The sequence below is a fragment of the Anoplopoma fimbria genome, chromosome 13 (genome assembly GCF_027596085.1).
Source record: "Anoplopoma fimbria isolate UVic2021 breed Golden Eagle Sablefish chromosome 13, Afim_UVic_2022, whole genome shotgun sequence".
Taxonomy (NCBI): Eukaryota; Metazoa; Chordata; class Actinopteri; order Perciformes; family Anoplopomatidae; genus Anoplopoma; species Anoplopoma fimbria.
This window is the reverse complement of record NC_072461.1, coordinates 3,420,728-3,433,350: the sequence shown is the minus strand read 5'-3', so window position 1 is coordinate 3,433,350 and position 12,623 is coordinate 3,420,728. Positions and strand designations below refer to the sequence as shown.

The window sequence follows — 12,623 nt, the reverse complement described above, 5'->3', positions numbered from 1 at the left end:
CAGCATAGCTCTTAACTTTAAACTGAAAACAGATCTAGTCATGTAAAATAAGATTCATCGGGTGTTCCAGTTGCTGTGTTCTTTAATGGCCACAGGGTGGCATAATAAGACCTTATGTTCAGAATGATCACATGTCTACATTACATATCATTCATTTGTCAACAAGAGGAGCCAGGGATGAACCACAAACATTATAAGTTATCTGATAATACTACTAGATATACAGTGTTTATCAAGTTTAAACAAGTCAACCTCAAATGTACAGTTACCACTATCAGAACTATTTCAGAACTTATAATCAAGCCATGTTAATAACAAAGAGGAGCCGAATGAACAAAAGTTGTTGAATGCTTCAGTATTTTAAGTTTATTGAAATGAATGGTCTTCAAGTTCAGGTTTAGTTTTACATTAGAACAACTACTAAACAAACTTTAAATTATTCATCGCTAGTTCAGTGAATTCAGTTTTAAAGCTAAATGAAAACTCATGTTTAAGCTTCAATTGAAGCATCATGCTCGTGTTGCAGTGCATTTCTTGTGCTTTGACTTGTCTTTTTCCTGTTCAGCTTGATCATGTGAAGGAGTTTGATTATGTTTTGCTAAGTACTCATGGTCCTGCATGAACATCTTGACCTAGAGAGGAAACAGTAGAAAACCGTAAGTTGTTTGTTTTCTGTCGATCTGCTGTTCATCACCATCTCTGCTCTGTCAGGGTTCATACCTTTTCAAGCTGTTTCTCTGTGTCATTCATATTCATATCTTCTTCTCCTCCTCCTACCTCGTTAGCTGTCATTTCATAGAGGTTATGGGTTGCCATTTTAATCCGTCCCAGCAAGAGTGTTTTATTTGCTGCTGTTTCCTGAATGGTGTTCCACTTCCTTTCCTGTTTGAAGAGAGGGACAACTGAATTTCACACAAGATGGTAGCTCTATATTTTGACAACATTAGATTTGATGTAAGCTCTGATGCCAGACTTTGAATCAGGGTCATGTCAGATACCCATGAAAGAGCTTCAGAGCACGTCTGCTCTATCTCGGTCTGGAGCTGGGACAGCCGGTTGGTCTTCTGCAGCCGCAGCAAACGATGCCTGTCCTCCAGTGTCAGCAGGGATTTTTTCAGATGGTCGACCTGCTCATGAGTCTTTTTGTCCCTCTGATAGAGAAGATCTTGAAGGTGGAGAAGACTCTCTATGTGACCCGCGAGCGCATGGATATCATCAAACTGTAAAACACACACACGTTAAAGGTGTAGCTCAAAAATCAAACTTCACTATCTACTTAAAACATGCGACATATTTAATGAGTATTTATGTCTGCTGTTAATAATGTCATTATTGAGTGTCAAGATGCATCAAGATTTAGGGAGGCTAACCACCATGACTTAACACTTCTTGAGCCACTTCGAACAAAATGAGAACCGTTACCACATTAGCTGCATCAATTTAGGATTTAGCCTCCAGCTTTTAAATGTGGCTTTGAACATACTGGTAAAAACCTTTTTGGAAACTGCTTTAGTAAATGGCTCTTTTGATGAAATTAATTTTTGCAGTACCTTAGTTATCTTGATCAGCCGCACCATGAAGTCCTTATATACACAGTGTATTTGTATCTGACGCTCTTGCTCCTGTTTCTCCTTCATCAGCTCAGCATATTTCAGCTTTAGCCTCTCTAGCTTTGCCTCCAATTGAAGAACCTCTTTACTCTCCTTCTCTGTTCTCTCAGCAGCTTTTTCAGCTTCTTCTTCCTCCAGGGAAAGAAATATAAGGAACTTAGTTTTTCTGTTGCTGTCCAGTTCCAGCCATGAAATTGAAATTAAATAAAGTTACATGCAGTCTTATACAGGAGTTGTGTGTGAAAGGGTCCTTTACTGTACCTTCAGAAACGTATCAAAACTTAAGCATAAATCATTCTGTTTCTTAAGCTCCGCCTCCTTCTCTTCTGTGGACTGTCGCAAACTCTCCAATTCCTACATAAAAACACAAACAGCAGGCAATAAATACTTTAAAAAGTAACACTAGGGCTTGGTAACTGCTAGACATTTACTCTTGTGTCTCACTAGGACAACACATGCCTTAAAACCACCCTTTTTGATCTTGGCCATTAGTGATACAGCATAAATTTCCAAATCAGTGTCAATGTTGTTGCTAATCATTGAAATATGCCAGACTGGGGAAACAAAGTCCCCCAAGCATTTAGTATTCAAAATATAATCAATGTTTGTATTCCTGTTTTCTCATAACAACAGTGGAACTGCAAACTAGCATTTAAGAGGTTAACATTATGAAACAATTGATATTTGGTGTCGTTAGTTATAATCAGGACTGAAGTTGGTCAAAAGAATTATGAAAGTGGAAAATAATATTACTATAGTGTTTTATATCGGTTTTAGGAAGGGGCAGTTTTATCCACTAAGGATAGCATATATATATATATATATATATATATATATATATATATATATATATATATATATATATATAATAAGTACCAGTCAAAAGTTTGGACACACCTTCTCATTCAACTACTTTGAAGAATCTAAAATATAAAACATATTCTGGTTTGTTGAGCATTTGTTTGTTTACCACATAATAATTCCATATGTGTTCCTTCATAGTTTGGATGTTTTCAATATTAATCTACAATGTAGAAAAAAATAAAAATAAAAATAAAACCATTAAATGAGAAGGTGTGTCCAAACTTTTGACTGGTACTATATATATATACAGTACCAGTAAATATATATATATATATATCTCATTCAATATATAATAATAATAATAATATATATAATATATAATAACATATTCTGGTTTGTTGAGCATTTGTTTGTTTACCACATAATAATTATGTGTTCCTTCATAGTTTGGATGTTTTCAATATTAATCTACAATGTAGAAAAAAATAAAAATAAAAATAAAACCATTAAATGAGAAGGTGTGTCCAAACTTTTGACTGGTACTATATACATATATATATATATATACATATATATTTCTCTTGAATACCTATGTTGAATACACTTCCTGTAATCGCTTTGGATAAAAGCGTCTGCTAAATACTGTAATGTAATGTAATATATATATATATATATATATATATATATATATATATATATATATATATATATATATATATATATATATACATATATATATATATATATATATATATATATATATATATATATATATATACATATATATATATATATATATATATATATATACACATATATATATATATATATATATATATATATATATATATATATACACATATATATATATACATATATATATATATATATATATATATATATATATATATATATATATATATACACATATATATATATATATATATACACATATATATATATATATATATATATATATATATATATATATATATATATATATATATATACACATATATATATATATATATATATATATATATATATACATATATATATATATATATATATATATATATATATATATATATATATATATATATATATACACACATATATATATATATATATATATATATATATATATATATATATATATATATATATATATATATATATATATATATATATATTAGATGAACTTGTTTTAAAGTGAGGAACAAGAGCTTTCTCACATTAGGCCAAACCACCTGGTCTGCAGTAACCTCATGGGTTCAGTGGTTCCCTGGTGGACGTAGGGGGTCAACTATCCAGTCAGCTGATCTCGGTACCTGAAGCCTTTCTATGATCACTTTGTCCATCTCCTCATCCTCCCGGCGTCTCTTCTGGATTTCAAAGAGGACAAAGCTGTGCTCACGCAGGGGTCCTTCTGCCATCGCACCGCTCAGCCCCGCAAGAGACCCCCTGTTCACACACAAGCAGAGGAGGAAGTTATTATGAATGAACGTGGTTTCACACGCTCCTCCACGGAGGGACAGGAACCTGAACGCACCATGAGTCCAGATCCTCTCGGACGCTCCTGGAGTTCATGTCTCTTTGTTGTCCTGGAAGATTTCCAGACAAAGTCAAGTCCAGTTCGTCCCTGTCGCTGTCTTTGTTTAAAGTTTGCTTTCCTTCAAACTTGCTCCCAGAGTTCCTCCCCCTCGTTTCTATGGAAACACAAACTAGGGACTTTTAAAGGCACATTCCGACATTTAAATACAAAGAAAAGAAACTTTCTAAACACGTTTTCTACTCCCAACTCTATTAGACTTGTAATCAGGTGACTTATCAGCTGGTCAAAAGAAACTACACATCCAAAAGTAAAGTGAAAGCACAGACCCACCAATTTTTCATGTTTATTTTCATTTAATCTATAAATCACTCTTCAATCACACAGTATAGCCTGTCAATCATAGTAGAAAAGAAACGTTGATTAATCAATTAATCAACCAATCATGCCCAGCTATTTTGACAACCGATTAGTTTATTTATTTGTTTGTTTATTTTTCAAGCAAACACACCAAATATTTGATGGTTCTAGCTTTTTAAAGATCCCCTCCAGACCTGTGCTATGGCATACACAATACTTATAATCTTTAGCTAGAGCACTAATAACAATAGACCACCAACAATGGATTATTGAGAAGGCAAAACAGGCACAGGGTCATGGGCCCATGGGTTTGGGGGGCCAGAAAGCCACAGCCTTCGTTTGAAGTTACTTAGGTACATTTCATTTGTTTGCTTCTGAGTCTAATCTATTTGTCCAACTACAATATGATCTTAATTTTCATCAAGTTTTTGTTTATTATTCCTATTTGATAGCAGCAGAGTCCATACTGGGGCAACTACTGTGTACTGTTACAACTACGAGGCCAACTTATTACGTATAAGCCAACATTAAATAAGTAAAGCATTTTAAACGTTTGACTGCTGAGTAGTTCTGCCCTGCTGCTTTGTGCCTCCCTCATCACGTTTGCTTTGTTTCTTATTATGTTTAGTACAGTGTCCTGTAGGCTACTTTTATGTCTGAGGAGATAGATCACCTGTGGCTTTGAAATAAAGTTAGTCTGCCTCTCTTGATCCCCAGTGTGAACAAAATACTGGAGTTTACATGCAGTTTTCAAACATTAACCTGCTAAAATTCTAAACTACCACAACAAACAGCGTTATCTGCAAGGCGCTTTTATCTTATGTGTGCCCAGAGGCCCATCGTCCCATTTAAACCACCTACAGTCTGGAATCTCCTGCCACAAAAGGTTGTCGGAACTACTCTATATTTTTTAATGGGTTTAGGGCCCTCTTTATAGATTTTATTTCGTATGAAGGGTTTGCCAAAAAAGTAACGTTTTGTACATCGAGACCAGAACGCCTCACTCCCAACTCGTCAAATACCGACACTGGGTCAGTGGCCCTAAGCTTCATACTATGTCACCCTAGATAAACCTATAGTGTCAGTTTTGGACGTGGCACGGAGGGCGAGTCAACTTCCACAAGTTATGTTCATAGTTCATCCATCCATTATCTATAACCGCTTATCCTGTCCAGGGTCGCAGGGGGCTGGAGCCGATCCCAGCTGACATTGGGCGACGGCATGGTTCAACCTAGATCCTAGTTTTTTCTAAATAAACTTGGATCAGGAAATATCAGCTGAACATCCATGGACTGACACATCACAGTTAAGACTTACTCAATGTAACCACTGAGTAGTCTGCGCAGGGCAAAAACAAAAATAAAAGGGGTTCCACAAAACATTGTGCTTTAGTAATGATCAAGGGTCACTTATGCTTATCTGGACATGAAACAAATTCTAAATCAAGTGGTATTTGAGGAAAAAGGGTTACAACAGTATTCTCACCTGCCATGCATTTAGTTATTATGGTTTTGGGCCCCAAACCAATTAAAATGTAAAGTAAAGTGTAAAACAGCTATTATTGAAGGATAAGAAGAATAATATCAATATGAAAGGTGATTCCAAACTTTTGAAAAGTAGTAGTAGTAGGGTTATCTGTGGCGTAGTGGAGAGCAAGGTAGTTCTCGATGGTTCGATACCCGGCTTCGGCAGTCGATGTGTCCTTGGGCAAGACACTTAACCCCAAGTTGCTCCCGAAGGCTTGCCATCGGTGTGGACTGGATGATGAATGTTAGTTAGAGTCTGATGGTGGCACCTTGCATGGTAGCCTGTCATCAGTGTGTGAATGGGTGAATGATATGTAATATACTACTGATTGTAAGTCGCTTTGGATAAAAGCGTCTGCTAAATGACTGTAATGTAATGTAATGTAATGTAGTATATTTAAAAAAAACAACTTAAATGTGTGTACAGCATGGACCTGGTTCAGTGATGTGAACCTTGAAACATGAGTTTCAGATATTTGATTGACAGGTGTTACCAAAGGGAGATGTGTGATTTTTTCACTTTAAGCTAAAAAATCACACTTAATATCACACCTTCATGGTGCTGACGTTTTGAATGACGCTGGACAGTTCATGCAAGCACGTGGTTACACACTATCTCCTCACCATACCGTAGACTGACAGACACAGGCACACAGGGTGACACTTGGCTGTAAACGTGTCAGAAACAAGATCAGTTGTGTGAAGTTGTTAAGGCCACTCTGGATCAAAAGATGTAGACTTAATTTATAAAAGATTTACTTGAGTCTGACGAGACACTTGAAATTTGAACAGGGGAGATACGGGCGTTAACAAATATCCTTAATCGAACCAGGGATGTTGCTCATGGTATGCTTTGTAACCCACTAAATGACTGTGGCTCAGTGGTAGAGCAGGGTCGTCCTTCAATCAGATAACGGCGGTTCGATCCCCAAGTTAATGTGTCCTTGAGCAAGCCACCTAGCCCCAAAAATGCTCCTGAAAGCTTTGCAAAGTGCAAAAATGCATCTCAAATATTTCACTTTGTGTAAATAAAGCTTCAATGAAGGGCTTGAATATGCTGACACAAGATATATATCACAAACTTATTTGGAATTAAATGATTTTAACAACCTTTAATCTATCAGAGAGGAAATAACATTGGGAAACTGAATGTTAGGTTTTTTTTAGTGCCACCTACTTTTTAGGTGTAAGTTGTCAGAGGCTTTAAAATTCAACAATGTGTTTCCTTGCAACACACTAAGCTTGGTAATAACTTTATGTGTTTATCTGGTGCTTTGTGGCAGAGATCCCATCTTAGGGCCACAGTCTTTGACTCATTGCAAAATGCATTCGAGTATAAATTAATATAGAGTAAGATCTGGTTTTAAGGTCAATAAATGTCCCTAAAGACACAGTTATTCAGAACCGATCTTGAGACATGAGTTTCAAAGTTTGTGGCCAATGTTGGAAATCGCAGTTCAAGCAGCTCGGTGATCAAAATCAGAAGCTCCATAGGGACTACTAAATGGACCTTGTGATCAGACTGCTTTCTTAAGTGCTGTTTCTGTGGATAAAAACACACTTTGAACCTCAACTTTTAAACCAAGATGGATGAGAGATCCTTGAAGTGCTCAGGAAGAAATGGAAATTTAAACATCTCCATGCCACCTGCTAATGAAGATCATGTGAAGTGATCAAAAGCTCTAAAACAGCAACTGAAATAGTCTTTGTGGTGAGATTATTCAGTGAAGACTTACTGAGAGTCTCTTTTGCCTTCAGTGAAATTCATCATCAAATGATAAATATAACCAGTACAGTCATGGCTTCATGCACACATTAAATGTCTTCAAAGACTTGTTATCACCTTTACAGTGAGTAGGAGCCACATAGGATTGAGTTAATGGTAATTTGACATTGCATGTTCATACTGGAAGCACGCTGCCGAGTGGTGACAGAGGAAGGCGGCATCAGCACGCTTAATGGAAATGCTGTGTGCAGTTATTTTTGCATAATAATTGCATGGTGTGGCGTAGATGTGCTAACGGTAAAAGCAGCAGAACACACAAAAAGGGAGATAAAGTAAGAGGAAAATGCATGACTGAAAGGCAGTGAAGAGGAAAAACAACAACACAGATAGGCTTAGATGCCGCTGTATCCATTTTTGATGAATCGATGGCTTGCTACTTACACACACACACACACACACACACATTACTTTATTAATAATAATGGAAGGATGCTATTATAATAAAAGCATGTTGTGTTAGGTGACGGGCACAGTGTGAGGCTGAGGAGATGGAGACATAACACCCATGTAAACACCAGCAGACCTTTTAACAGCTGAGGAGGACAAGGAGAAGAAGATGAATAGGTCAGAATCTATAATGTCAGGAAGGCATGAAGCCCATTAGGACAATAAAGAATACTGGTAGCACTGCTCATTTAAAAAAAAGATTCCCATCTAAATGTCCTCTTAAGTTGCACTAACATTGTTTCAGTGTGTCAGAAAAGTTGAATTACCCTTTCTTACTGTAAGCGAAATATTCAATCCAAATCCAGTATCTTTCTTAAATCAATGCTCCATAACATCCAATGGAAAATAATATTATCTGTCTGTATTATGTATACAAGGATTCAATGATCATTTATTGCCATAATGCAACACAGAGATGAACAACAAAATGCAGTTGTATGCCATTTGGAAAACATGAAAAACAAACAAAAAAAAACAGTAGAACATTCCTGTAGTGCTTTTTTAAATTTGCATCATAATGAATGCAAACAGCAGCAACAAAAACAATTCTCTGGGCAGATAATATGGCCGACTTGTAACACACTTTGTTCTTGATGCTATGCAATAAGGTGACGAGCTTGTTTTTATAATTTGCCAGGGCTTCAGTTTTGTGCTGTTGACAGGTTATAGGTATAAGTATTGGATATGAGTCTTAAATACCACATTCTGTGATCTTACGAAACCGTGTTAAAGCACCTTGCAATGTGTCTATTTGTGAACTATATTTGATGTGCATTTCTCTGGGCAGGTTTCCTAACTATTTTAACTAGATTAACAGTTTTTGTGCTGCTGCTTCTTTGTATGTTGGCTGTTTTCAGAAACTGTCAGTTGTCCCATGATGCTTTGAAAAGTCACATCTCTTTTTGTAAGTGTTGTCAAGTTTTTTTTTCTGTTTTTGGTTTATGCCTACTCCCTGCATATTCTGCTCAACTGTTCTATGCTCACGACTCTGACTGCTTTTAAGCACCTTACTCAGAAGGCTGTTTTTATATGATTTTCCTTTGCGTGTAAAAAATGGTATATTAGAAGATTAAGTCTTATTCTACTCTTGTCAAGCCTTTGCTTAAACTCTTAAAAAAAAAATAAAAGCATAATCCTAACACCAGTAAAAGCCTTGACTTTCGCTGTAGCTTGCACGCGCACACACACACACACACACACACACACACACACACACACACATACACACAAACACACTTGAGTGGGCAGGTAACAAACATTTAGACATCCATAATTAAAGGTCAACAGTGTGGTGCAAACAGATATTGAGAGGAAGTCTGTGTTTATGCTAATGACTTGTCAGACAGAGAGGGCAGCGACTCTCTGACACCATCTATTAATAATGAGACAAGGTTGCAGAAATGCACTGAGTATGAACCAAACAATGCTGCCGCCGGCAAACAAAGGCATCTAACAGCAGGCTGAGTGAGTGCTTTGAAATTGGGCTGCGTGTGCAGGCAGTGTTTGGAGGGAGTGTGGTGTGTGAATGGATTTGTTTGTTTATTGATGTTTGTGTTTGGTGTTTGTCTCACAGCAGTGGTCTTGTCTGGCCTATTTGCAAACATGCCTGTACACAAGTGTCAACAAGCCTGCAGGAAAGCATGTGCATCCAAAAAGCAGAGAGGGAGGCCTGCGAGGGGACGCTGAAGCACATGGGACCTCAACACAACTGAAAACATAGTATTTTCTCATTTCTGAAAATACCAACAACATGTGTTGAATTATTTTATAGATTAGCTGTAATAGCTGGGACATCTGTTAAACTAAAAAGACTATGTTTCCAAAACTGTTTTAAGGAAAGCTTCAGGGATCCTAAGAACAATTTATCTGATACATCTGATACACAAAATGATGTCTACTCTCTCTGATCCATCCTGGTTTTGCATTTTTCTTGTGAAATACTGAATACTTTCACCTCTTCAAGCCAATTAACATATTTTAAATGAAACAATCCAAGAAGGGAATCACTTTGGTTGCAGCTCACAACTTATTTCGACAATATAAGGCCACAGCAGGTGGTGAAGTGGGGAACTACTGAAATAAGGTATCCCTAATACGTCACATGTAGGATCATAACTACAATTAAGGCCATAGGTCATGGCCTCAGCCTTTAGCCATGCTAGCAGTGTGGCTCTATGGATGGGAATCCTTCTGTTGGTCGGTCCACCACTTTGGTCCACACAAACATTTGGTAGCCTACATACACGTCCGCCTCCAGACGAATGATAGCAACTTTGGTGACGTCTGACTTTTCATCTACTATAACTTCGTCAAGTTAAAAGGTAAATTTGTCCATTTTTTGTTTAACTCACATTCCCACTAGCCTCAACTTTCTATTTAGTGCACAGTAAACATTATACCTGCTTGTTTTCAGGAGAATGTTAGCACGCTGAGCCGATCCTTGGGTACCGTTGCAACAAACACCAGACAAAACATGTAGCATCGTATTCATCCTGCATACCACAGAACGGGAAGACTCAAAAGCGCACGATTACCATTTTTATTCAAGCACCTAAATGAGCTCACAGCTTAAGCAGCTAACGCTAGACACATGCGTGCATAGTGGAGCTAGCCATTAAGCTACTTTATGCAATCTGTACAATCAATATCATGAAAGCTGAGACTCCACAGATTCCAACAGCAGTTAGGTCAATTCAATGTAAATACAAACATACTGAATCTGCAGCAGAAGAAGGGAAGAAAGAATAAATGTCACTTTACACAGCAATAACCATAAATTATGTCTTACCTTTGCTGTTTCGGGATCAATAGTTGTGTCAGAGGGCGGATCAACGCTGTTAATGTCTACTCCATTACTTCTGGATCATTTTTGAGTTGATTCCAGCCTTCTGTTTTGCTTTTATGCCTTCCTGCATCAACTGTATCATTGCCTGATACAATTTCAAATGAACATATGGTGTACCCAAATGGCCTTTTTGAAGATTCCCCCTCAACATGCCTCTACTTAAACTTACTCTCCAATTTTTCCCTGCTTCACTTTATTAGCATCAACCTGCGCACAGGTAATCTTCAGATTTTGTGATGTGGTTTGCAAGAGCTTTTGGGCTGCAACTGAATCATTTCAAAAGGATATTCACTCCAGAACTGTACAGTTGTTAGGCGGAAATTATTTATTTCATTATGTTGTGTTAGATCTTTACTTACACATACCCAATAACATAAATACTGATTGTTACACCAATGAAGAAATCTCACCAGTTTTACCTTTTTTGTGATATTGAGATTATTCAAGTAGACCTTGAAGTTGCAGACATGCACATTTCATTTTAGGCATGTTATTTTTAAGCAGCGGCTGAGCAGGTAGTGTACGATGGGGTTTTGGGGCTTTTTAACCATGAGGGTGATATGGGGGTACCGAAACAGTAAAGTTGGGCCGAGACACGTAATGAGCTAAAAAACTCCCCTTAAAGGCCTGTAAAGTCGAGGGGAGCTAAAGATACGTTTTTTTTTAAATTATTATTATTACAAGTGACACTTACGTTTTTGAAACACTTTTGAAACACTGTTATAGAATTTTATACAGTTATATCATTGATTATAGCTGCTTTAGAGTCATTGAAGCAAAATAAAGAAAAAAGGACACAGGCAGAAGTTACCCCACCAGTGGACAAGGTTTTTTAAAGAATTTAGACATTCAAATTATTTATTTAATCAAATTGAGACTTTCTTTGTGAAAGTCACATACACTTTTTGAGAAGGGGGGTTGCATTGTGAGACTTTTTTTTTTTTTCTTATCCTGGCTACGGTCCCGGGCACATGCACAATAATGATCTGACAATGTTCCTTTAATCAAAAGTGAGGACCGGTGAGGGGCCACAGCCGGTCTGCACAGTGAGCAAACAAAAGGAGCGGCGACGTAAAGTCCTGCTGGTAGTGATATCATTATGTGCGTCTTGCCTAGACAAGGGAACCGGAGTGAGGTCAGGGGGTGGGGGGTTAATGCTGACTGTATGGGTTTGTGTATGTATGTCTATCTTGCTGGTTGTGGGGCATTGTCTCAAAGAGAGTGTTTTTGTGTGTTTATTTGTGTGTATGTGTGTGTGTGGGGGATTAGCGTGCCTCTCCGGTCCTCTGGCTGTAATCAGACGAGACATTGGCTCCATGACGTCCCACAACCCCCCCCCTCACCACCCACTGCGGGAGCGCCTCCATCCCTTTCACCCTGTCATGTGTGTTTGGCTGCTGGTCTTGGGACCTTGGCGGTATGTTAGGAGTTAAAACAATTATTCTTGCTCACATCACAGTGTCCTTTTTAAAAAATGTTGCTTCCACTGGGGATAGTGACAGGAAAATCAGAGAGACAAAGTTATCCCTTTGGACCCGATCCTGGGACGTGAAGGCCACATGACAACAGGATATCCTGCATCTGATTTTTCATGATGTTTATATCTCTCATGGGGATCAGCATTTCTTTAAAATGGGCTAAAACTGAGGAGTTGATCTGGTCTAAAAGTGAGAGTCCAGCATGAGAGAGAAGG

At 37.4% G+C, this 12,623-nt stretch overlaps 1 protein-coding gene across 1 annotated transcript; it reads right to left on the bottom strand.

Moving 5' to 3' along the window:
* Positions 1 to 451: 451 nt before the first annotated feature.
* Positions 452 to 4,105, bottom strand: cfap73 (cilia and flagella associated protein 73). Its single transcript, XM_054611653.1, has 7 exons — positions 3,967 to 4,105; positions 3,746 to 3,878; positions 1,872 to 1,964; positions 1,551 to 1,742; positions 999 to 1,220; positions 721 to 882; positions 452 to 632 (listed from the first exon to the last, which is right to left on the bottom strand). The coding sequence occupies exons 1-7, from the start codon at positions 4,002 to 4,004 to the stop codon at positions 510 to 512; spliced, it is 963 nt and encodes a 320-aa protein (XP_054467628.1). The 5' UTR covers positions 4,005 to 4,105; the 3' UTR covers positions 452 to 509.
* Between the last annotated feature and the right edge of the window lie 8,518 nt (positions 4,106 to 12,623).

What these genes read in the sequence shown, in the direction of transcription:
- cfap73 (XM_054611653.1), bottom strand. Translation starts at nt 4,004, where the DNA reads ATGAACTCCAGGAGCGTCCGAGAGGATCTGGACTCATG. An exon ending in CGAGAGGATCTGGACTCATG is followed by an intron (nt 3,879 to 3,966) that starts GTGCGTTCAGGT and finishes GTGTGTGAACAG; the next exon opens with GGGGTCTCTTGCGGGGCTGA. An exon ending in CAGAGAAACAGCTTGAAAAG is followed by an intron (nt 633 to 720) that starts GTATGAACCCTG and finishes TTTCCTCTCTAG; the next exon opens with GTCAAGATGTTCATGCAGGA.